At 40.9% G+C, this 25,467-nt stretch overlaps 1 protein-coding gene across 1 annotated transcript in view; it reads left to right on the forward strand.

Annotated features, from left to right (window-relative positions):
• Positions 1–17,975, forward strand: part of LOC114447104 (NLR family CARD domain-containing protein 3-like) — a 32,687-nt gene extending 14,712 nt beyond the window's left edge. Inside the window, exons 6-9 of the mRNA XM_028423168.1 lie at positions 13,254–13,427; positions 13,541–13,714; positions 14,506–14,552; positions 17,446–17,975. Of these exons, the coding sequence (XP_028278969.1) occupies positions 13,254–13,427; positions 13,541–13,714; positions 14,506–14,552; positions 17,446–17,975 (925 nt within the window). The remainder of the gene's footprint in view (positions 1–13,253; positions 13,428–13,540; positions 13,715–14,505; positions 14,553–17,445) is intronic.
• The last annotated feature ends 7,492 nt before the right edge of the window (positions 17,976–25,467 follow it).

The following is a 25,467-nucleotide window of genomic DNA, read 5'->3' on the forward strand; positions in this document are numbered from 1 at the left end:
TGAAGTCCAGAGTCGCTCGCCAAACTTCTGCAGAGCGTACCGATATCCTGACCAAATGAATGGATAAACTCCCAGGTTACGGCAGGATTAATCCGATGGATAATCGGTCCAGTCTGTAGATACGTGGAGCTTCCCCTCAGGTAGGCCGCAGCCATTCTCTTGCTGGCGCCTCCAATAATCACTGCTTCGGTCGTCGATCACTATTTTCTCCTCCTGTCGCTTCCGCCTCTCCTCTCTCCTCTCTCCTCTCCTCTGGCCTCTCTGGCCCGCTTTCCCATGAGTCTTTTAAACCCATGGAGGGCGTAACTAGGCGGCACCTTATCCTTAAAAAAACTCAATTAAACAGACCCAGGTATCTTTTACACATACAATGGACAATCTACATAGCATAACTTACAAACACTAATGTCACCTCGACTATGCATTTGCTGGTATGCTTGACACATTTACAGTGTCACACCGCTATGTGTAAAGAGTGTATCTGATCCCAAGACTGCTCCTGTTGAAGGTATAGCTCCTGGATATCAGGCCTCTGTGTGTATAATAACACCTGTTTGGTGTTCTATTGTGAAACATCAAAGCATGTGAGTGCTCCTCCACACCAGAACAGTAACAGAACTGAAGAAGCCACTCATGCTTTATAGCTACGTTTTTTTTTTTTTTTTTTGTACTTGTGTGTGAGGCCACAGTTTAACTTTTGGGAAATACTCTCTGTCAGCTAATCAAAACAAGTAAATTGGGTGCATTTTTGTCATGATTTGAGCCATGGCTCTTATTTTGAAGTTTGTTTACCTTCGCATTAGTTCTGTTTTCATTGTGTTACTTCCTGTTTTATTTGTAGTCACTGTTTCCCCCTCTTGTTTCAGGTGTCTTGACTTCCCCTTCTTCATGTGTGTTCCCTCCCCCCTCCCGTTGTGTGTCTTTCTTCCCTCGCATTGCCAGTTCGTCTTGTGAGTAATCCAAGTGTACCAGCCTTTCTACAGCTTGTTGGTTTTTGGGAGCAGTTTAGTGTTTCAGCTTTCAGCCCTGTGTTTTTGGATTCTTTGTGTTTGACCTCGCTTGGACTTTTGGACTACGCTTTTTGCCTTTTGTGCTTTTGTTTACACTGACTGATCACCCATGTACCGAACCCTGGCTAGTATTAAAGGACATCTGTGCATCTGTGTCCTCCATTAACTACACCCTGACAGTTTTCCAATTCATATTTGTGCACGTGTACACCAACTGAAAGTAGCAAACAGATGATTTACTTTTTTTTTAGATAATCAAGCTCATTATTATGACTGAAGGAATTATAATTCATCTCTTCATGATTTGAGCTCAGTTACGACCCCCTCTTTAACTGAATATTAATTGCACCAAATGTCCAAAATTTAAAAAAAAAAGTTCTAAAGAAAGAATATCCCGCAGCCTCTCTAAAACAATAGGACTGAATATTTTCAAATGACATGAACAATCAAATATTTAATATTTTATGTTATTTTTCATTAGAAGTTATGTATATGGGTTTTTTGTTGCTGGTCAGCAGAAGTAGTAGTGGAAGGCACCATTTTTCTTATGATGTGCCAAAAGCATCCACCATTCTCAACCTGATCTTCATCCGAAGCTTCACTGTGTTTTGAAAAGAAGAAGAAACTTTAAGTTTGTGCATCTTCACCTCGCTCAGCCAACCACATTTGCATCATTGAATACATGAAAAGATGTTCATCTGATTGGAAGAATATCATGCAGATATTTTTGAACAAAACTTCATCTACAAACCAATCAGCTTCCTGGAAACAATGAGACATTTTTAAGCCAGAACAAATTTGGCAGCTAATATATGTACTCTCAATATAATAACTTAAATATCATGTTACACATCTAAAATCGTTATTTTACAACAATGACAACATGCACTGCTGCCACATGTGCCACAAACACACAGAGCATGTTCCTCAGTGTAGGGGAGCGTCATTAGTTTGATTGCTGCAAGGCACTCACACTCCTAAACTTGTATTCAGATTTGTTCAAATATGTTTCATTTTCAAAATATTAATAAACATTCAAAAGCCATTTAACATTGGAGTCTATGAGAGAGCCCTTCAACAAGGGTCATCTGCCAAATGTATCTCCTCCTACAAATTTCAACCTACAGACTCCAGTTTAGTCTTAAAACACTCAATAGATGCTGGTCTATCAAACTTATATTCAGAATTTTCTAATTTCAAATAGTTTCCACACGGCAGGCTCGCAAAGTTGAAGTGGTTTTTGAGGTCTCCTTTTTATCAGTTCAAAGGAACACTCGTTAGCTTTCTGACGGTGTGACGCTTAAAACTGAACAACAAACCATTTTGCCTTTATAGCCAGCTTGTCGGGGAGAGTGCCGGTCATTTTTTCTATTAAAGCTGGATCCATACTCCACGAGAACAGAGAACTCCCTTCCCCGACGCCCACAAAATGAAGTCATTTTTCTCTCGGACAGCCTGTTGTGCAGCGATCTCGTACACATGGCCCGGGCAGAACTTTTTCTCTCAAGGCTGTGCGTCAACCATGCTGTGATTGGTCGGAATTTATTGTGGGCGTGATGAATGTGCAGAAGCCAAGAGCTTCTTCAGATGCAGAACACACAGACGGAAGGAGGAAGCACAGCAACGATGGACAGTTTAGATGAGCAGCTCCTGGAAGGAAACACGGCGCACAGAGGAGAGCGTCTGTCCAAAAGTGGCCATAAAACCTAATCCCAGTATTGATCACGGTGTTACAGCGGCTCGCGCACATTAACCATCGGGAGACGGGATGTATTATTGCAGACAGTCATCCACACGTTCACAGAGTTAAACTCACACAGACCAGAGGTCTGCTACAGTCAGCTACACTGATCTTCATCTATTGTCATGCTGTGCGCCCTCTTCCCTGAACATTATCAGCTCGTTAGGCCAGGTAACCACGACTGTGCTCACAATTTGCAATACAACTGCATTGTCAACCTTTTGTGTGTGACGTGCGCTGCGTAGGAGGCCGTATGAGGAGTTCTGCACACACACGTCTCGCGGAGTATGGTACCTCCGTCTTTTTTTTTACTTAACTCCAATTAAAATAAATGGGATCTGCCCTGAGAGCCAGGCACGTGCCCTTTTGTCAAAGTGAATTTTTATTTTATTTATTCCACGACGTGCCCTCTCTGCCCTGACCTGCCCTGTAGCTGAGCGCTGCTGAGCTGGAAGACGGTCGGCCACTGCTGGTGGCGACACCGAGGGAGTAAACTGGTCCGGTGAGCAGGTTCTGCAGCGCCGGTATGTTTGTGCACGGTGTAGTTTTCACTGACGAAGTGAAGTGAGCCATGAGCGTCCAGTGTGACGTCTGACTGCACACACCTCTAACAAGTTTAGCCGCTAGTTAACCAGACAACCGACAGCACTGCGCACTCAGCTGTCTGCAATTAGCGACCTATCAGCCAATCAGAAAATACAACTTCTTGTTGCCAGGTGAGGTCTGAGACACACCATGCAGCGGATGTTATGGCACATAGGGCAAGCCAAGAGTGAGAGACAGGGAGCGGGTTTCCTTCTATATTGATCCCTTCCTTTGTTTTTCAGTCACTTAATTTGAACTGCTTGTGTGTGCTGATCAACACAAACAGACAAATCAGCACAGATTCATGGTGAACTAAGTTACCTGTTGTTGGAGGCTTTGAGTAATCTATTTCTAATCTGTTTAATCTGATCTATTCTGTGAAGTCTCTAAAATCTGACAGTCCAGCTGATCTGGTCTCATTGGGAATACAGTGAAACAGACATTTTTGTGGTTAAAATCATGGTGGCACAGAGGTTAAATGTAACAGATGTAAACATATTTTGTTCTAATAATCTGTTAGTGTAGTACCACCATGAGGCTGACAAAACTGTTTCGTTTTCAGTTTGTTTTGTATTTGTTCATCATTGCTTAAAATAAATAAGGAGTTGTTTTTGTTAGACCTCGTTTCGCCTTGTCTGCATTTGAGTCATTAAAACACAAAGACAGATTAGAAAGTGTGTATAATGAAAATATTGCTATATTTACAGATGGTTCAAAACATCCCAGTACAGGAAAAACAGGTTTTCCAGTGACAGTTCCTGCATTCTTTACCTGTCAGACAGCAGCAGCAGAAGCGCAGCTCCACACATGAAGGTGAAAACTTCTGGAAGTCAGAACTGATTCAGCAGGTGAGAATCTGTCAATATCTGATCAATGATCAGTTTGATCGAGGTGATCAAACCGATCATTGATCAGATATTGACATTTGATATGTATTTCCATGTAACTGATTGATCTTTGTTGTATAACTGAAAGGTGGTTCAAACGTCTGCTATAGAACCGCTCTCTCTGTCTCTTAAAAACTTAAAACAGAGAAAATGTCGGTTTATTCTAAATTCATCAAATTAGAGTGTTTCAGAGCGACTGTGGCGCATTCGTAGGTTTCGTTGCGTGTTTACATTGATTTTACGGTAAAGGTTTGACCTCATGGTGCATTCAGGTACATCTTGTTGAGTCGTACAAAATGTGCTGGAGTGGAAAGAGCGTTGAATGACTGAAGGTGGTTTTAATTCGGCTGCTTCTTAATTCTTTAGACACAAATATTTTTCTTTATTAAACAGCCTGCGTTATTTATATAAAAGAACCGGATTAACCAGATAGTACACAACATGAAGTTTAATTATTATAAATCAAATACTGCAGACATTATAGTTAAATCACATGTTGTATGAGTCTCTTTGAGTTAAATGTCCTGAGAAACTAACACATTTCAACCATTTTCGGCAATTTTTAATGATTCTTTTATTTATTGTATTTATGGAATGCAGGCAGTGAGATTCAGTGTTTACAGAAATACAGTTTATTTTATTTTTTATTTTTTATGAGCATACACAAATATGAATAAACTCCTGAAATCCATAGTCCTCATGAACAGACATGTGTTATCTTGAGTATGAAATGCAAACAATATAGATCATAAATCCACAATATAGAAATAATTGTATACAGTGAAATAATGAAGAATGAAGAAAACGACGGATGGCTTCACTGCACTGCCACCTGCTGGCAGAGCGCAATCACAGCAGGGACACACGGTGACATAAAAGCTGTTTTTATGTTACAGATCTTTACACGTGATGAACACAATAAATGAAACAATTGTACAATATCACACTATATTCAACAGTGTGTTTATTGGGTTTATAACATAGATCAATAAAAAATAACATATACAATAAAAGCAATTGATGAAAACAGACAATAATTAAAGGGGGAGGAAAGAAAAGAAAAGAAAACAAACATGTAGGATACATTCATCAAGATGTGAATTACCACAAATTAAACAGACCAGAATATAAAGACTAATTCTCTCCAGATTCAGACAGCATGTGTGACAAATGCTTGATTCTAAGAAAGTTCAAAAGATCAACATATCAAAAAACAATAAATACAATAGACACAAGCAAAAACTCTCACATACACATACACACACATGGCAGCAACAAAAGAAGAAGAAAATGTACATAAACACACATAAAGCAGGTCAAAGAAGATAACACCACACTTTATGTAACTGAGTAGTTTGAAATGCACCTGTGATGATACTTTAGTCCGAGTTAGTGAGCACAGCTCTGACAGTCACAGATGAGTTATACAGTCTGATGGCGGACAGCAGGAATGACTTCCTGTACCGTTCCTCAGAGCAGCGGGGCAGCAGGAGTCTGTTGCTGAAGCTGCTTCTCAGTCTGTCCACAGTGTTGTGGAGAGGGTGGGAGGGATTGTCCATGATTGACAGCAGTTTAGCCAGCACTCCACCTCCTCCAGGTTGGCGAGCTTAAAGCCAACATCAGACCCTGGCTTTTTGATGAGTTTGTCCAGTCTGTTGGCGTCCTTTGCTTTATTGCCTGATCCCCAGCACACCACAGCAAAGAAGATGGTGCTCACCATGACAGACTGGTAGAACATGTGGAGCATCCTGCTGCAGACATTGAAGGACCTGAGTCTCCTCAGGAAGTACAGTCTGCTCATGCCCTTCTTGTAACCTCAGTGTTTGTGGACTACTCCAGTTTATTGTCCAGTTGGACACCCAGGAACTTGTAAGATGAGACTATGTCCACATCTTTCCCACTGATACAGACTGGGGAGGGCGGGGGCTTATCCCTGCTGTAGTCCACCACCATCTCCTTTGTCTTGGCCACGTTCAGCTGCAGGTGATTCTCTCCACACCACCTGACAAAAAACGACCCCATATACTTTGAAACCTTTGCTGTTGATCTTTAAGAGTGGAAGTAATCTTCTCTAAATGCAAACATAGACACATCTCTTTGAGGCAATAACCTTTTTTGTTTGTAACAAACATATATTGACAAGATATTGCTCTCTATGTTTTATATTGTTTGCATTTAACACACAAGTCTAAAATATTTGAATTGAATTTACTTAATCTTGCAGGAGTCAAATAAACTCATCAACCATTTATATTGCAATAATTTCAAGTGTGTGTTTGTTTGCCTCTGAGCTTTTATACATGTTAAATTCCACTGTTCAACTGAGATTTCCTCTTGTAGGTCAGCCTTCCAGACATTAAGCTTAGCTACTGAGGATTCAGATGACTCTGCCATTAATAAACCAGAAATTTGGGAAATAATACAATATCACATTTTCATTGTTTCTGAACCATAAACATTGATGAATGTGTATAGATCAAACAAACTGTCCACTCAAATGAGATTCATTTTTCCATTGTGAGGGCGCCCCCTGCTGGGTACAAACTACATCATTTATGTCCTTCAATAAGAACATGTTTCACAGCAGGTCATTGATCACATCTAGTTTTGATTGATTAAAAACAGACATGGCTGATATGCCAAATATCTGACTAAGGTATGTTTGTTATAAATAAATTCACATTGATAATTGAAACTCTTTAGAAGAAACATGTCCTTTTCAATGTTTTCATAAATATGTGTGTATAATATTTGCCATTATGAGAACTGTGTCGGTCATCAGTGCTCATACAGTAGCTGCTCATGTCTTTTCTATAGAAAACAGTCCACAGACTGTTACAGAGGAAGGTCTCAGTGTTTCACTCACAGGCTGTTCACACTGTGGACATAAACACACATGAACACATGTTCATTTATTCACATTTTCACATATGGAGATAAGTGACAGAATTCTAAATGAAACACTGAATGTGTGTGTGCACTGTTCCACTTACAGTATGTCACATAAATAATAACAGCATCAGATGTTTACAAACTCACCAAAAAAGACAAAAACAAAATAAAAGCCTGAAAACAGATCCTGATCTGAGGCTCTAATACTAAACTAACAGCCTGTTAGCATCTACATGAAGGATCAATAACAACATGCTGACTGTGTGCTTTTGTGTCATGTTGTTGTGTTTGTGTGAAGGTGTGCGCTCTGCTATGAGTCAGTGTGAGGACAGAGAGGAGGGAGCCCCTCCCTCTAAAAGCACTCTGTGTGGGGACCATGAGAGCCGGACCAAAGCTCAGAGGTAAGAGGACCGTCTCTAACTGTCCATGACTCTTCTCCGTGTCAGAGCTCACACTCACGTTATTCACACATCTGTGTGTGTTCAAGAACAAAGCAGCAGCACACTGCACACTCTGCTGGACCTGGACCTGGACCTGGACCTGGACCTGCCAGCTGTGTGTCCATGAAGAGTTATCAGTCAAAGGATCTGCCCCCTTATTTCAAAGATGTTGATCCATCTGAGGGTCAAAGGTCAGAATTAATGTCACAGCTGCAGTTTGTTTCCATCATTATTAAACCTTTTAAGTGTAACTTGATGATCAGCATCATTTTTCCAGAAGAACCTCAGAGTCAGTGTTTGTGATTCTATCAGGATCCAGGATGTGAGAGCAGACTCTGCTGGACCTGGACCCAGCTGTGTGTCCATGAAAAGTGATCGGTCGATGGGTAGGCTCATTGATTTCAAAGCTGATCAGCCATCTGATGATCAAAGGTAAGAATTCACACTGGAAGTGTTTTCACACTGTGATGAGCACTGCTGTACTCTTGGGGTTGTGTGTGGGACTGCCTGTCCCTCATACAAGTTTATGAACACTTTAAAATCTTCTTTATTTAATCATGAATAAAATCTGCAACAGTAGTAAACAGAGAACCCATTCAAACTAAAGTACAGAAAGCCATTTTAGTAATCTAAGGTCTGACACAGCTCCCTGTGTGTTTTTCTCCCTCTAACCAGATTGTCAGATTGTTTGTATGACTGGGTTTTTTTTACCTTCGGGACTTGTGTGAAAATCTGCTGATGTGGGTCATTTTATGCAGAACTATAGAAGGTTTTACAATCCTTCCAACACTACAGTGGCTGTTAGGCCTATATTTTGCTGGACCCTGTACAGAACTCTAATGTGGATTCTGTACATCACCAAAATGGTGGCCCTCAGTATAGAACTGGACCGAATAAAGATTCTGTTTGGACCCTTTTCTGATAATTTTCGTTTACCCTGTGCAGACCAGAGAGGAAGAGACGGGGTTGACAGCATGGTTTGTTCCAATAAACGTCAATGGGGAAACTGTTTTAAAGTTACATGTACAGAGACATGTTCAAAACCAGTAAACCTCATATGCACCATGGCATTAAATAAAAGTGGTGACTCAAAGCGCCACTACGAAACAGTAGTACAACACTTTTGAGCGTTATCCCTGAAGTCTGAGTTGAGGGGCACTAAATAGCCGAACTGCAAGCCCAGTGAAGTTTTAGTGATGGGCCCATGATTGTATGCTGTCGCTGAGACATTATTTGAAGGAAAACAAAAAAGACAAGATGTGTGAAAAATTAAAAAAATGCTGAATGTCAGCTTCAACATCAGCCAGAAAATCAGAAAAAGTAAGCACAGCCTAATGCAGCTATTCAGAGTGCACCATGCCTGTTTGGTCATTGATGAGTGTACAGATGTTACTGATAATGTCCAAGCTGTATGTGAGGCCTTCAGTTGTTTAGACTGGGACCTCTTTATTTTAAAACAAACAATGGTTATTCTGCTTTGTTTGCACTTTTTTAAATTTATTTCAGTCTGAGGTTTTAGTTGTCTTTAATTTGAAATAAAGGTCTTAAATTTATGTACCTGGGACTACTTTTATTTATTTTATCAGAGCTGTTCTCCCAGTTAAACATTTCCTGCATTGAAAATTGACAATAGATATTATTGAAACATATGAACATGTGGACATAGGGGAAGGCTAATAAGACACAAGCTAGACATCAGTTCAGAACTTTTACTTGGAGAAAATTTTAACAACTGGACCTCAGTGACTTTTAATGGAATACCCCTGGTCTAAATAAATGTGAAAATATGATCACAGTGGAAGTGGAATGGAACTCTTAAAGCTGTGCTTCAGTCATTAAAGCAGCAGCAACAGATTAAACATTAGCTGGATGTGTGGAGTTGGGCTAGTTTTCATTTTTAATACAAGAATGCTTGTTTTTCACCAGTCTATTGGTTGTTGTGTATCTGTTTAAACTGAAAACACATAAAAACACTTGTGAAGTGATTGTGTTGTTAAATGCTGATGTTTCTGTCACAGACTGCAGCAACCCAGTGTTCAGACTCCTGCTCAGGATGCCACATTTATGGTGAGTAAAACAGCTTCTAACTACAACACAACAGTCCTGAATGCTTTACAGAGACCCAGAGCCTGACCCCTGAGCAAGCATTCGAAGGTCAAGAGTGGAAAGTACCCTGTGTGTCCATGTCTTCTGATCATCCTTCAGATGGTTCTACACCTTCATTTGAGTCCAGCTGTGTTTGATGATACTGATTGGACTTGATTAGGAAAGACACACACCTGTCTATAGAAGACCTTACAGCTCACAGTGCATGTTAGAGCACATGAGGATCATGAGGTCAAAGGAGCTGCCTGAAGAGCTCAGAGACAGAATTGTGGTAGTAATACTTACAGCTAAAGCAGCTCTCCATATCCAACACTTATATAATGTTGAAGATCAAAGTAATACATGTATGAACATAAGCTGTAATATCATGAAACACTAAACTGCTGTTCTGCTCTTAAAAGTCTGAGAGTTTATACTCTGTTGTTCTGTTTCAGCTGCTGGAGGAGAACATTGTCAGGTTTGTGAAGGACGAGCTGAAGAAGATCCAGAAGCTTCTGAGTCCAGATTACCCAGAATGCTCAGAGAGTCAAAGGGAGGATGAGGAGGAAGAAGAGCAGAGGAGCAGCAGAGAGTCATTAGTGCAGATCACAGTGCACTTCCTGAGGAGGATGAAGCAGGAGGAGCTGGCTGAGCATCTGCAGAGCAGTAAGAGGATTTAAGAGCTTTAACATGATGGAAAGAGGAAATGAAGTTTACATCTACACACTCTGCTGTTAATATGATGCAGACATCTATGAATTCTTCTGAAAACACAAACTGTTTGTCTACAACTGATGAACAGATTTCATGGAGACACATTTATAGTAGTGTTCACTTATTAATGACACTTATTGTTTGTTTAGGAACTCGTGCTGCAGGGTGTGGACGTAAACTCATGTCTAACCTGAGGAAGAAGTTCCAGTGTGTGTTTGAGGGGATCGCTAAAGCAGGAGAGCCGACCCTTCTGAACCAGATCTACACAGAGCTCTACATCACAGAGGGAGGGACTGCAGAGGTCAATGAGGAACATGAGGTCAGACAGATTGAAGCAGCATCCAGGAAAGCACACAGACCAGAAACAAGCATCAGACAAGAAGACATCTTTAAAGGGTCACCTGGAAGACAGGAACCAATCAGAACAGTGATGACAAAGGGAGTGGCTGGCATCGGGAAAACAGTCCTAACACAGAAGTTCACGCTGGACTGGGCTGAAGACAAAGCCAACCAGGACATCCACTTCACATTTCCATTCACTTTCAGAGAGCTGAATGTGCTGAGAAAGAGAAAGTTCAGCTTGGTGGAACTTGTTCATCACTTCTTCACTAAAACCAAAGACGCAGGAATCTGCAGCTTTCAGCACCTCCAGGTGGTCTTCATCTTTGATGGTCTGGATGAGTGTCGACTTCCTCTGGACTTCCACAACAATGAGACACTGACTGATGTCACAGAGTCCACCTCAGTGGATGTGCTGCTGACAAACCTCATCAGGGGGAAGCTGCTTCCCTCTGCTCGCCTCTGGATAACCACACGACCTGCAGCAGCGAATCAGATCCCTGCTGACTGTGTGGACCTGGTGACGGAGGTCAGAGGGTTCACTGACCCACAAAAGGAGGTGTACTTCAGGAGGAGATTCAGAGAGGAGGAGCAGGCCAGCAGGATCATCTCCCACATCAAGACATCACGAAGCCTCCACATCATGTGCCACATCCCAGTCTTCTGCTGGATCACTGCTGGAGTTCTGGAGGACATGTTGGAAACCAGAAAGGGAGGAAAGCTGCCCAAGACCCTGACTGAGATGTACATCCACTTCCTGGTGGTTCAGACCAAAGTGAAGAAGGTCAAGTATGATGGAGGTGCTGAGACAGATCCACACTGGAGTCCAGAGAGCAGGGAGATGATCCAGTCTATGGGAAAACTGGCTTTTGATCAGCTGCAGAAAGGAAACCTGATCTTCTATGAATCAGACCTGACAGAGTGTGGCATCGATATCAGAGCAGCCTCAGTGTATTCAGGAGTGTTCACACAGATCTTTAAAGAGGAGAGAGGTCTGTACCAGGACAAGGTGTTCTGCTTCATCCATCTGAGTGTCCAGGAGTTTCTGGCTGCTCTTCATGTCCATCTGACCTTCATCAGCTCTGCTGTCAACTTGCTGGAACAACAAACAACATCTCTATGGCCTAAATTATTATTATTAGTAGTCAAACCTGAACTAAAACATCTCCACCAGAGTGCTGTGGACAAGTCCTTACAGAGTCCAAGTGGACACCTGGACTTGTTCCTCCGCTTCCTCCTGGGTCTTTCATTGGAGACCAATCAGACTCTTCTACGGGGCCTGCTGACACAGACAGGAAGTAGCTCACAGACCAATCAGGAAACAGTCCAGTACATCAAGGAGAAGATCGGTGAGAATGTGTCTGCAGAGAGAAGCATCAATCTGTTCCACTGTCTGAATGAACTGAATGATCATTCTCTAGTGGAGGAGATCCAACAGTCCCTGAGATCAGGACGTCTGTCCACAGATGAACTGTCTCCTGCTCAATGGTCAGCTCTGGTCTTCATCTTACTGTCCTCAGAAGAAGATCTGGAGGTGTTTGACCTGATGAAATACTCTGCTTCAGAGGAGGCTCTTCTGAGGCTGCTGCCAGTGGTCAAAGCCTCCAACAACGTTCTGTAGGTGGATTTATGAACCATTTCAAACATGGTTGATTTTTTTTTTATGTGAACAATAAAACACTGACTGTGTTCATTGTGTTCTGACAGGAGAATGTGAGGTTATGTCTGGGTGTGTATGTGTCCTTGTATGCATCTTATTTTACTATGTCCATTCTTATTTGTTTTTATTAGTAGTTATAGTATTTATTCCATTCAGAAACTTCAATCTAAATTACACTCAACAAAAATATAAACGCAACACTTTTGTTTTTGCTCCCATGTTTCATGAGATGGACTTGAAGATCTAAACTTCATTCCAGATACACAATATTACCATTCCTCTCAAACATTGTTCACAAATCTGTCTAAATGTGTGATAGTGAGCACTTCTGCTTTGCTGAGATAATCCATCCCACCTCACAGGTGTGCCACATCAAGATGCTGATCTGACATCATGATTAGTGCACAGGTGTACCTCAAACTGCCCACAATAAAAGGCCACCCTGAAATGTACATTTTGTTTCTGCTTTATTGGCGGTGTGGGGACTCAGAACCAGTCAGTATCTGGTGTGACCACCATTTGCCTCATGCAGTGCAACACATCTTCTTCGCATAGAGTTTATCAGATTGTCTATTGTGGCCTGTGGAATGTTGGTCCACTCCTCTTCAATGGCTGTGCGAAGTTGCTGGATATTAGTGGGAACTGGTGCACGCTGACGTATACGCCGGTCAAGCACATCCCAAACATGTTCAATGGGTGACATTGTGTATCTGGAATGAAGTTTAGATCTTCAAGTCCATCTCATGAAACATGGGAGCAAAAACAAAAGTGTTGCGTTTATATTTTTGTTGAGTGTATATTTTCATAGACTGAATGAATGATGCACTGACTGGAGGGCACTTTTAAATTTTGTTGTACTTGTGACAATGACAAATAAAGAGCTATCTATGTTTTTCTCAGACTGAGCAGCTGTAACCTCTCAGAGAGAAGCTGTGAAGCTCTGTCCTCAGTTCTCAGCTCCCAGTTCTCTAGTCTGAGAGAGCTGGATCTGAATGATAACGACCTGCAGGATTCAGGAGTGAATCAGCTGTGTCGTGGACTGGAGAGTCCAGACTGTAGACTGGAGACTCTCAGGTCAGGATACAGCTTTTTGATAATCAGTTAAATTCTGCTTCATGTTCATGTTGAAGATCTGTTGGATTTTCCTTCTTTCGTCTTGAGTTCATGACATTTTTTTGTACCTCCAGTCTGTCAGGTTGTCTGATCACACAGGAGGGCTGTGCTTCTCTGGCCTCGGCTCTGACCTCCAACCCCTCCTATCTGAGAGAGCTGGACCTGAGCTACAATCATCCAGGAGAGTCAGGAGTGAAGCTGCTGTCTGCTTTACTCAACAGTCCAGATTGTAGTCTGGACACTCTCAGGTACACAGAGACAACAGAGCATGAGTCCTCCTCAGTCTGTCAGTTTAGGTCATATATCCACAACTGAAATTGCAGAGAAAAATAATCACTGATCCCTGATTTTCAAGTGTCCATCATTTTATCTTGAGTTTTCTTAATACACGTTCTTCATTTCAAAATACGTACAGACTGTTTTTCAGTTACGCTTTGTGCAGATAAAATACAAAATGATGCCCAACTTATTAATGTCCTCAGCTGTAAGAACCACTGAATTATTTCCACAAACAAATGTTCCTGAAACAATCCATATGTGAAGCTTCAGAGGAGACAACAACACAATGGTAGATGGAGGTGTCAGAGACAGAGAGCAGTGAGTTACTACAATATTATCAATGTAAAAACTACACACATAAATGAGTGAATGTATTTATTTGAACTGTGGCAGAAACTCTTCCATCCATGGCACATGTGAACCAGGCCTGTGTTTGCATATAGAGTGAAAGAAACAACCAGTCAGAGACAGTGTGGCTTGTTTGCTGCTCTGGATAAATGCACAATGCTGAGATCAAACCTACACTGTTGCTGCATGAAGAGTATTTTACAAGTAAAGCACCGACAGAGAGCAATATTTCACAGAATGGAGGACATGAATAAACACAGAGCAGATCAGGAGAGACCCTTCTGGAGTTGACACAGATGAGTTTCAGTCTGTTTGTGTGTCTCTGACAAACTGAGGAACTCTGATTCATGTTGATCAGCAGTTTGGACTCATTTTGGTTAGAAAATCATTCTGACTGTGTTTCTTCCTGCAGGGTGGACCATGGTGGAGAGCAGAGGTTAAAACCTGGGCTGAGGAGGTGTAAGTTTGACTCAGTCTTTCCTCATTTTATTGTGCATGAGTCAGTGTTTTATCATCCATCAGAGCTGTTGTAGCGGCACCTTTGAAGAACGAGGCGCAGCCTTGACGGGTGGAGTTTATTCACGTTTTCTGGAGTTTATTACTGTTTATTGTAGCAGTTTAGGGCAGCCTAACAATGAAACCAGCCTGTGTAGCTGCCTATGTGAGAGTGGGGATGAGTGGGGAGGTGCAAACATGTTATGTGTGGGTTTACCCTCAGGCTGGGACATAACAGAGACAACCAAAGCAGACAAAAGACAAAATCCAATGAGAGACCAAAAAGGGTTGAAAAGGTCCAAACAGGGAATAAACAGCTCCATAGTCAAAGAGCAGGCAGGATTCAGACACAAAGAATCTCATTAAAAGGGTCAGACTGGACTGATGGACTGAGAGTGAAGACACTGACACACTGAGCTGTGAACAGCATGTATGTATTCCCCATATATACACAGTGTAATATTTGTTAGACGGGATAGCCGAAACAAGTTAAACAAGCCTTTACTGACAGCTCTGAACAGACAACATTAACTTATCATTCATTTCACAAAAAATTTGCATTCAATTTATTTTTATTTTAACCGTCATTTTATATATTAAAAACTGTCTGACTTGGATGAATGATGGTTAAAATAAAAATGAATTGAATGCAAATAAATTATTATTATTCTGTGGAATTTAAATCAAAACTTTATTCACCAGAATCAACAAATAACATGTTTGCATTACAGTGGTCCCTCGCTATAATGCAGTTCACCTCTCACAGCCTCACAACTTTTTACAGCGCATTGTGTTCTGCATCTGGATAGTCCGTAGACCAGTGTCAGTCAGTCTCCTCCATGCTGTGTCTCCTGTACAGTGCAGAATGCGTACTGAAAACAGGTTTTGAACTTTGGTTTCATTCTGTAATACTGGACTTGTTTTTCCACAAAGGTTTGAACTCTGACAGTGTTTAAACAGGAGAGAAAGGTGTATAAAGTGTGTAGTGAGGGGTTTTACAGCCTTAAACTTCTATAATAATTGTAACAAATAAAGCTGACTACTTCACAGATTTCACCTATTGCAGGCTATGTTTATGTTTAGAACATAACCCCCAGTGAAAATATGAACTGTCTGTTCTACAGGAGCAAAAGTAAACAGAATCAACCCCAAATGATAATGCACCAACAATCCCAAACCAAAGAAATGAACAGAAGGACAGAAAAACAAAAAGGGAAAAAAATTAAATTGACAACTATATATATGAAACTAATAAGGGAGCAATCATACACCAAAATAATAAACAAAAGTGAGTAACAAAAACAGAGAAATAATCAATAACAATTAAATACCCACAAGTAAATAACCTCATTAATAAGAGATTGGGCAAAATAAAATAAATAAAAAATAAAATAAAACAATCAATGTAGGCAGCTATAATATGGCAAACACACACACAGCCTAAAGCTACACTGAGGATGAGCCAGTCAATGGTGACATAGGGAGAGCCCCCGGCAACTGGAAGGGCGGCTAAAATAACTCCATAAGAGGAGAAGGCAGCACCAGCAGTGCCGACTAATAAATAAAGCACCCACTTCCTAAAACAAGGTGATAATGCACGGGGACGTTCCTCAGATGGCATGCACTCCAGCTGAGGCCAGCAGTGAGCCGCACTGGGATGACAGGCCAAGCAGTGGTTAGCTCTGAGCTTAAAGGCAAAACTGCAGCAACGCAACCCCAACATCGTCTCACACGGCAGGTACAGCCACAGGCCTAGTTAGGCCAACGCAGGGCCTGTTTTATTATGTGTCAAATACAGTTAGCTATGGCTGAATGAAATGGTTTACATGGCTTTCTGATTCTGATTCTGATTCTGATTACGCTCGGAAGTACTGCTGGAAAGGCTACATGTACCCACCTGCAACAGCCGGAGACAGGAAATGGACATGAGGTGCACAGCATGGGAAGAGAGGAAGGGGGGGGGAGACAGGCACCTAAATACATGTAGGCCCCGCCCACCTATGCTAATGAACCAAAAAAGAATCAGTAATCACAGCATCATTATTATTTTAAAGCACAAAATGCTTTGAAGCCACATTATATTTCTGACCTTTGAACCTTCACGGGCCCTCAGGCCCTCAGATGTGGCTCTCCTGCTGGATCCAAATCTAGATTCCAAACAGGACAGAGAGTTTGTCCTCAGAGGCTCCAAGCTGTGGAAGTCCTTCCAGAGGAGATCAGGATGTCTGAGTCTGTTCTTTCAGTCAAGATTCAACTCCAAACTTTGATGAAGGAGCTTTAGTATGATGCTCTTTATCCAATGATATAGTTGATGCTGTTGTTCCTCTGATGTTATAAATGTGTTGTCTGTCTTTACTAACATTGCTGCAAATATCCAGTTTGTGTTTGTTCATTCAAATATTAGTGACAAAAAGTCTGATGATAAACTTTGTATGGATGTTGGGAATTTATTTATATAAGGAAAATCTAGTTGTCTAGTTAATGAATGAATTAAATCGAAATTCATATCAGTGATAGATAACGAGTTAACGGTATACTGTACAGTTGATTTAAATGTTTAGTTATAGTGTAGAATAATATTTATAGGTATTGGGCTGTTTGAGGGTAGTGAACTTCATTACCCATAATGCTCTAGGAGCGGAAGAGACGTACAACGTCAAAACATTTTCAGGTTTCTGTGTTGTTGTTTTTGGTGAGCCGGTATGATCAGCGGTTCTCGTTTGCACACGTCAGCATGTATTGTTTTTACCTTTTTTAATCCACTAAACTTTTCAAACATATCAGTCAGTAAAGACAGAATGAAGCCATCAGATGTGTCAGATGATAAACTGCAGCTGTGTCTTTTTCTCTCCATCAGATTTCTGTCAACTTGAAGTCGACACAAACTCAGTGAACACAAGACTCAAACTGTCTGACAACAACAGGAAGGTGACACGCGTGGGGGAGGAGCAGCCATATCCTGATCATCCAGACAGATTTGACTGCTACTATCAGCTGCTGTGTAGAAATGTTCTGACTGGTCGCTGTTACTGGGAGGTCGAGTGGAGAGGAAGGGTTCATATATCAGTGAGTTACAGAAGAATCAGAAGGAAAGGACACAGTGATGACTGCTGGTTTGGAGGAAACAATCAGTCCTGGAGTCTGTTCTGCTCTGATGATGATTACTCTGTCTATCACAATAACACAGTAACACCCATCTCCTGCTCCTCTGACTCTCACAGAATAGCAGTGTATGTGGACTGTCCTGCCGGCACTCTGTCCTTCTACAGAGTCTCCTCTGACACACTGATCCACCTCCACACCTTCAACACCACATTCACTGAACCTCTACATGCTGGGTTCAGGTTGTGGTCTTTTGGTTCCTCAGTGAGTCTGTGTTGTGTGTAGAAGCAGAGTGTTTGGAAGTGACAGCAGCTTCAACTTTGTGCTTTAAATGTTGATGATGTTTCACTTTCATTTGAATCACTGACTGTGATTTCAGGTCAGAACATGTTTTTGTCTTAGAAGCAGTGAAATGAGCTCCTAACCACTGAACTCCTGTAAAAACTGGACTGATGGATCTTCTTGTTCTGGATGATCCTGGACAGATGAAGTTCAGCTTTTCTCTTCTCCTGTTCCTGATTGGTGGAAGCAGCAGAATGAGCTCCACCTGTAACAAACACTGACCTCCATCTGTCTCTGTGTGATGATGAAAATATATACTGGTACCACACATTCAGAGTGATTCTTGATATTGATAAGAGTGATGGTACCATCGATCAAATTTACAGTGATCTGAGCAACGTGTTAATACTAATAATCAGTATATTAATAACTTCCTTCCACTACCTTTCAAGCATTTAGTGTAGACTCTATGTACAAGCATGTATCCGGGATCAGCTCTGCAGACTCGTTACACATACCCGGGTATTTTAAAAAACGAGTATTTCCTTTCTTTTTTTTTCCAAAATAACATCGTGCACACATCATCGTTTTCAAAAAGTTTCTGTGTGGGAAAAAGTTACAGTGTGGAAGGAGAAAGCCGAGCAAGCCAATCAGAAGCCTCATTGCAGTCTGGCTCTTTGTGTCAGAAGTTGTTCTAAAGTTTCTGAACCTGGAGACCTAGCATGTCTCTGCTCCTCTACATAGTAAGAGGAGCTGTATTTGCAAATGCAAACATGTAAAAACTGTCCTGCCATCTGACGCCAAGATAGGTGTTGTACTGTGTAGGCTGGCTGACCACCGATGAGGTGTGGAGATGGAGGTGGAGCTACGGCGGCGGTAGGCTGATGGGAACTAGTGATATGGGGCTTCAGCTGGGACACATTGTATAGGGGCAGTGGATGGTAAACACATATTCATTCAACCCACTGCCAAGAGTGGAAGCATGTACTATAACTACAAGTCAAGGTTTTCCATTATACTTATGGCTGTAAGTGATGCTCACTACAAATTTCTATATGCAAGCGCAGGAACCCAGGGCAGAGTATCAGATGCAGGTGTGTTTGCCCAGTCAGACCTGAGAGTCGCTATGGACACAGGCCTATTGCATATCCCTCTGCTCATTACCTACCCAACACTGATGTCACGATGCCCTACATGTTTATTGGAGATTAGGCCTATCCTCTCACAACGGATTTAATGAAGCCTAATCCCTTTCGAGATCTGAACAGATGTCAAAGGATCTTTAATTATCATCTTTCCAGGGCAGGTCGTGCTGTTGAAAATGCCTTTGGAATTTTGGCAAACCGCTTTAGAGTTTAGAGTAGTTAACATTGTTATTGCATGTCTTTGTCTGCACAACTTTCTGCGAGGTAGAAGATCAGATGCCTACATTCCACTCACATATGTGGATTCTGAAGATGCCAACCATAAACTGATTGTTGATGTACTGAAGTTTGATGTACATGGAAAAGAAAATGTACTGTAATAAGAAGATGTATTAAAATGTATATTGTTTTATATTTGTGTAAGACTTAACAGTGCTTGTTATAAGCAAGCCAGGTCATGTTATGTACTCATTGTACAATGTTTATTTTTCCAGTAAACAAGGAGATCAACAGATTTCTTTCAAAACATATAGTGCCTTTGAATTTACTCTTCTGCTGCACAGCAGCAAGTTTCATTTTCACTGAAATGATGTTTTCTTAGACGGCATCTCTGTTACAAACAAAAACTGCTCAATGCAACAACCTTGCCAACATTACAGTAGCAATTAGATTAGATGTAAACTTTTTTAAAGGACAATGGAGGTGTGCTGCCTGGAGCTGCTATCAGGTTGATTCTGAGGGTTCTGGACCCCGAAATTGAAATGGCACGCTTGTTTGAGGCCTTGCCTGAGATGGGTGGGAGCCCATTAACAATGTACTGACTGTTTGGAACTGACTCTGTTCTGCCTCCTGGACATCATACAACATATTCATTATATTTTAATTATAGTTTAAGTCTAAGTGTGGCATGTACTTGTTTTAATAATGATAGCTTTGTCTTCTCTATATTAATGGCAGACATCTGTGCCTTAGCTTTGCCTACCTGAGGTCTCTTAACAGTCTTATCACACCGTCTGGATTGAGATGGTGAGCCATCACCTTCCAGTGTGGTAAAGACTGGACTGCCTGTACGACACTAGAAGAAGACATAATTTTAGACAGTTGGTCGGTGTCAATGGTGGATGTCTCAAGCAGGTTATTGTCTATGATTCACTGTCCTCAGACTCTGCATCAAGCTGTTGTAGACATTTGTGGTAAATACAAAAGCACTGAAGACCTTGTGAATTTTGTGAAACATGAACATTTTTAAGAATGAAACACATTGTATGAAGAACTGTAATTCTAGCAAAAAAAAGCTTTTGACGCTGTAAACACCTGTCTGTTCAAATTTAAAGGTGGAGCCACCTCCACATGACAACTCTCTAGAGGCTAAATGATGCATCATTACAAGCCTTCTTCTATGACTCAATGGCAGGCCCGGACCAAGGCATAAGTGAACTATGTGGTGGCTTAGGGCCCTCGGTCACTTATAGGGCCCCAAAGAGCGCCTGTAACCTGGGTAAAAAATCAGCAATTTCTCTCCTCCACTGTATTTCTCATGCAAAATCGCCCCTATATTAAGTACTCTCGCGAGTATACTATTGCATGTCATTTGGCTGTGCTGGGCCAATTACAATGTAGTCACGTGACCGCGTTGAGCCAATTGACAAGCAATATTAGTCAAACCTCAATCCACCACTGGTAGGTGCAGTATGGAAAAGTTTGCTGCAGGTATGGTTAAAAGTTTTTGGTTCACTTAATCTTGGTTGACAGCGCTTTTTATTAAATGTACTGAATGTTGACTTGTAGGAGCCTCCACCACAATCGTACTATTGAGCAAATGGAGCTTTGTGTTCAACTATGGAGCAGAATCGGTGAGTGTTCGTTTGTTCGAAGATAAAGCTAGCTACATTTGTTTTGCCTTGACTTGTTAGCCGCGAGCTATTGTAATGCTACCACTAGCCTAGCCGGACCTATTGATTTGAATGGGCCGGTTAGCATGGGCTTTTAAGCTTTGTTTCTCAAATAATGCAAACTTAATTGAAGTGTCCATAACTCCAGTAATGTCCTGTTACTCTTTGAATGTTACATACAACTTGACCAAAACTTTATCAATGCAAATTGAATTTGTTTTGTCCTATATTAGCACTGTGCATTAGAGTATTGTTTTAATGCCTTTTGTAAAATATGATAGTTCAATATAATAGAATATACATATTATATCAATATACACTGATGCACACTAACAGTTTTGTTAATGTATATTGATTAATATTGTATGTGATTTATTTTTACATTATATATCATATTTATTGATGTACATTGATGGATGATATTGATATCATATGTCATACATCATATGATGGATACATATGATATTGATATTGAATTGGAAAATGTATTTAATGCAGCTAGTAATAATTACTGCTATTTGTGTGCACACTAACTGAAACCCTGGCCCTGTGTCTCATCCAGGCCAGGTTTTGATGATGAGCTACTGATAAGGCCTAGAGCCTAGAGCCTGAACTCAATTAATTCATCTCAACTGAAGATGGGAAAAGACTTTTCCACCTCAAGCCTGAGGAGTCCCCTTTCCAATAGGCCGGTAGGAGGCTCCTGTAGCCTACACAAACTTTTGCCCCCTGCATTACTTCTGCCACATCCCTCACAGACAATTTCCACACTGACCCTCTCAGGCTGCTGTGTGGCATATGGACATTCGAAGAGTTTTGGAAGTTGAATGAATAACATTTAAGGCACAATCCCATCAATTGTAGCCATAATGTTGAAATTGATAACCTGGTGATACTTGAAATGGCCATTTGGATTCTTTGTTTCATGTCTGTTGTTGTTTGTCTGCAAATGGCAATTGTCAACACTCAATGATCCCCACAGCCTCGAACCACTGACTCCTAATCATCCGCTGACCATGAAGTCTGTTACAGCCTTACCTCCTCCAGGCAATTTTGTCAAAGATCTCTATGAGAGACAAAGTTGGAGACATGTTCAGTACTTGGCAGAACAGTTTTGGAGTAGGTGGAGGAAAGAATATCTGCCCTCAGGAAAAGCTGGCATTCTCTGACCATGCTGCCTTCTTCTCCAGTCTGCTCTCCATTTTGTGGAATTTGGAGTTCTGTTTTATTGTTTCTATTGTATATATAGTGTGATTGGTGTCATGTGGAAAGAGGTAATATCCAGTGTTGGGGAGTGACAAATTACATGTAACACCGTTACGTAATTTAATTACAAAATTACCATATTTGTAATTAGTTACAATACTGGAGAAAAGTATGTAATTAAATTACAGTTTCTTTTGGAAATTCCAAGCATTACAATTTTAATTACATTTGATTTGAACAACTTTCAGAAAAAGCTTGAATTATTGAATATTTTTTCACGGCGCATCCTCCGTCTAAACTGCATACCGGCAGCCTTCTGATTGGTTCTCATCTTGTCTGTCATCACCTGTTGCCCTGATGCTGCTAGCGTGATTTGTCAGACAGGAACAATGGCGATGAAGAGTGCTTCATATGTTGGAGATAAGGAGAACATTTGACCCAAACCGCAGATAAAGGCCACATTACTGTGCAGTGCAAGGAGTGTTTGCCAGCAGTTAAGATGCTGTCGACATCTAAACAGTCTGACTTGAAGATGCATCTACGGGTATGTATCCATCCACATCGACATCTATACAGCTGTAATACAGCATAGTACTGAAGGTGCTCACATTAGGCTAAATAAAATGTGAGCAGAGCCAGCATTCCGTGTGTCTTCTCCTGCGTTGTGTTGAACACATAACATGATTCAAAGTCGTAGGGTTTTGTATGGGGGAGGGGAGGGGAGGGGGTATAGCTAGCTAGTAGCTAGCATGCTAACCACAGCCTCGCCCATTACTGTGTCAACCCACTTTGTTTACGTGGTGGTCCAGCTGCTCCGTGACTTTCAGAAACAGAGTATGTGATAAAATCAGCTTTAGCATCATAAAGTTTGTGTAATTATGTGTATTCCATTGTTTAATCTGAAGAAAAAGTATAATAATTAAAATGGTTTTCAAATGTGAATATGGAACATGGAACACATATGAGAGCATTCATTCAAAATTAAGAAAAGTAATTAAAATGTAATCAAATGTAATTAGTTACATACTTTGATAAAGTAATCGAAATAGTTACACTACTATTACATTTTTAGCAGGGTACCTTGTAATTGTAGCCAATTACATTTCTAAAGTAATTTTGCCAACACTGGTAATATCATACTCAACAGCAATGATGGTAAATAATATGAGTAGATGTAAAGCAAACAGATATTTTGAACTGGTCTGGTCTCAGGGTGGATGGCAATAAAAAAAGGATGGTTTAACGCCTCCATAGGTTTGATGCGTTAATCTGCATCCAAGTGCAACATCCGTATACTAGATCAACTAAATGAAGCTGATTTTTTTAAAATCTTTTATTTATTAAAATAGTCATTTAAAACAGCGGTCCCCAACCTTTTTTGCACCACGGACCGGTATCATGTAAAACAATACTTTCACGGACTGGCACAGAAAAAAATAAATAAAAACAAAGTGCATAAACAGACAACTTACTCTTATGTTTAATTAGTGGGAGCCTTTGAGCTTTCTCAGCAATGAGGCGGTCCCATCTGGGGATAATGGGAGACAATGACACCCGAAGTGTGTTTCTCATGTCCAGTCCACTCCGTAATTTTGTTTTGGCTGTCATTAATTGCTTCTGTCCTTCTTGTTCATGTTTTCTTCTTTCAAAAAACTCCATGGCTTGTCTTTTAATGCAGGGTTCGTTGCCTCATTTGCGAGTCTGTCGCCACATATCACTCAGAGCGGACTTGGTGTGTGAGAATCACCTGTTGCAGTAAATCCGTATTTTAAATAGGACTCCTGATATAGTCTTTTAAATGCAGGTTTCTTTTTCTTTGAAGGGGTAGGCTCTTCTTCTTCTGTCTCCTCGTTAGGCCTTTTCCCCTTTCCGAAGAAGCTCTCCAAAGACGTTTGTTTTTTATTCATTTTTGCTGCTTGTGGGCTTAATTTTGGGGTGCCGTATCCCGTGACCGAGACAAACGTCTGGGCAGGTGCTTAAAGGCACAGGCGGATGAATCTGATCGATTTATAAATGAAACAGCTTTCAGACTCAGATAATGAATAATATATTTTTTGCTCAGTCTTTCTGTGCGGCCCGGTACCAAATGACCCATGGACCGGTACCGGTCCCCGGCCCGGTGGTTGGGGACCACTGATTTAAAATATTTACAGAAAACAAAAAGCAAAATACATTAATTCATTCATGTCCTAAGAGGATACCACAAAAACCCAACTTTAGAAACACAAAAATGAAAACATTTTCAGAAACTGAAATATACCATTCCATTCTCTATGGTAAATAAATTGTGCCCATCCAAAATCTTTGCCCGAAGGCGTGTTTCCCTCCCCACCAGTGCTCCTACATATTGTTTCAGTGTCAGTGTGAAGAAATCCCAGGTGTTCAGTTTCTGGTTTTCTTTGAGGTTTTGTGTTTCTTGTGATGTATACTGCGTGTTTTGCGAATTGTCCAGTCAGATTGATTATTGCATTGTTCTTGTAGTTGGATGTGTCCCCAAAGAGGAGGAACAGCCTCCAATCTTCCTCCTCCCACGCCATGCCTGCCTCATCCTTAAGGAGGGTTCTCAGCCTCCTCAGAAAGGGGTGAGTTCCGGACAGTCCAGGAACATGTGTATTGTATCTATTTTTTTTCTAACTAGAAAAGCATTTCCTGAAGAAAATGCAAGTTTGATTGCTGCACCTGAAGCATCAGATTGCTCTGAATTGCTGGAGAATCTGCAATCTGAATTTAATTTGCTGAAACACGGTTAAGAATTAATTAATTATTATTAATTAATTAATGGCCACCCCTGCTGTAAAGACTATGTAACCGCAGTACAATCTGTCTGTAAATCAGCTGATTTAATAGACTGTGGAAAAGCACAACAATCTCCTGTATGCCACATATAATAATCAGAAGACATTATGAGCCTGATAGAGGCAACATTAAATATCCCTACTATCAAACCCCCCTATGGGTTTAGGATGTAACAACAGTGTTGCACTCTTTCAAAGAAAATACTGACATCGGTTCATTTTGGAGTTTGCATCACAAGTAACTACAAACAAATAACTACAAACTAAAGCATTAATACTAATTTTCGGGGCTCTGATTTAAAAATCCACTAGGAGATCTGGTGGATTTTTTTTTCATTTTTCTTCCTACGTTAAGATTTTAATTCCCATTTAAGTGTATCTACTGTGTAAACGGCCCTAAATGGGAATGATAAATGAGGCTCTTAGCGCAAGTTCAATCAGGAAGACTATCTTCACA

The sequence above is a fragment of the Parambassis ranga genome, chromosome 15 (assembly GCF_900634625.1).
Source record: "Parambassis ranga chromosome 15, fParRan2.1, whole genome shotgun sequence".
NCBI lineage: Eukaryota > Metazoa > Chordata > Actinopteri > Ambassidae > Parambassis > Parambassis ranga.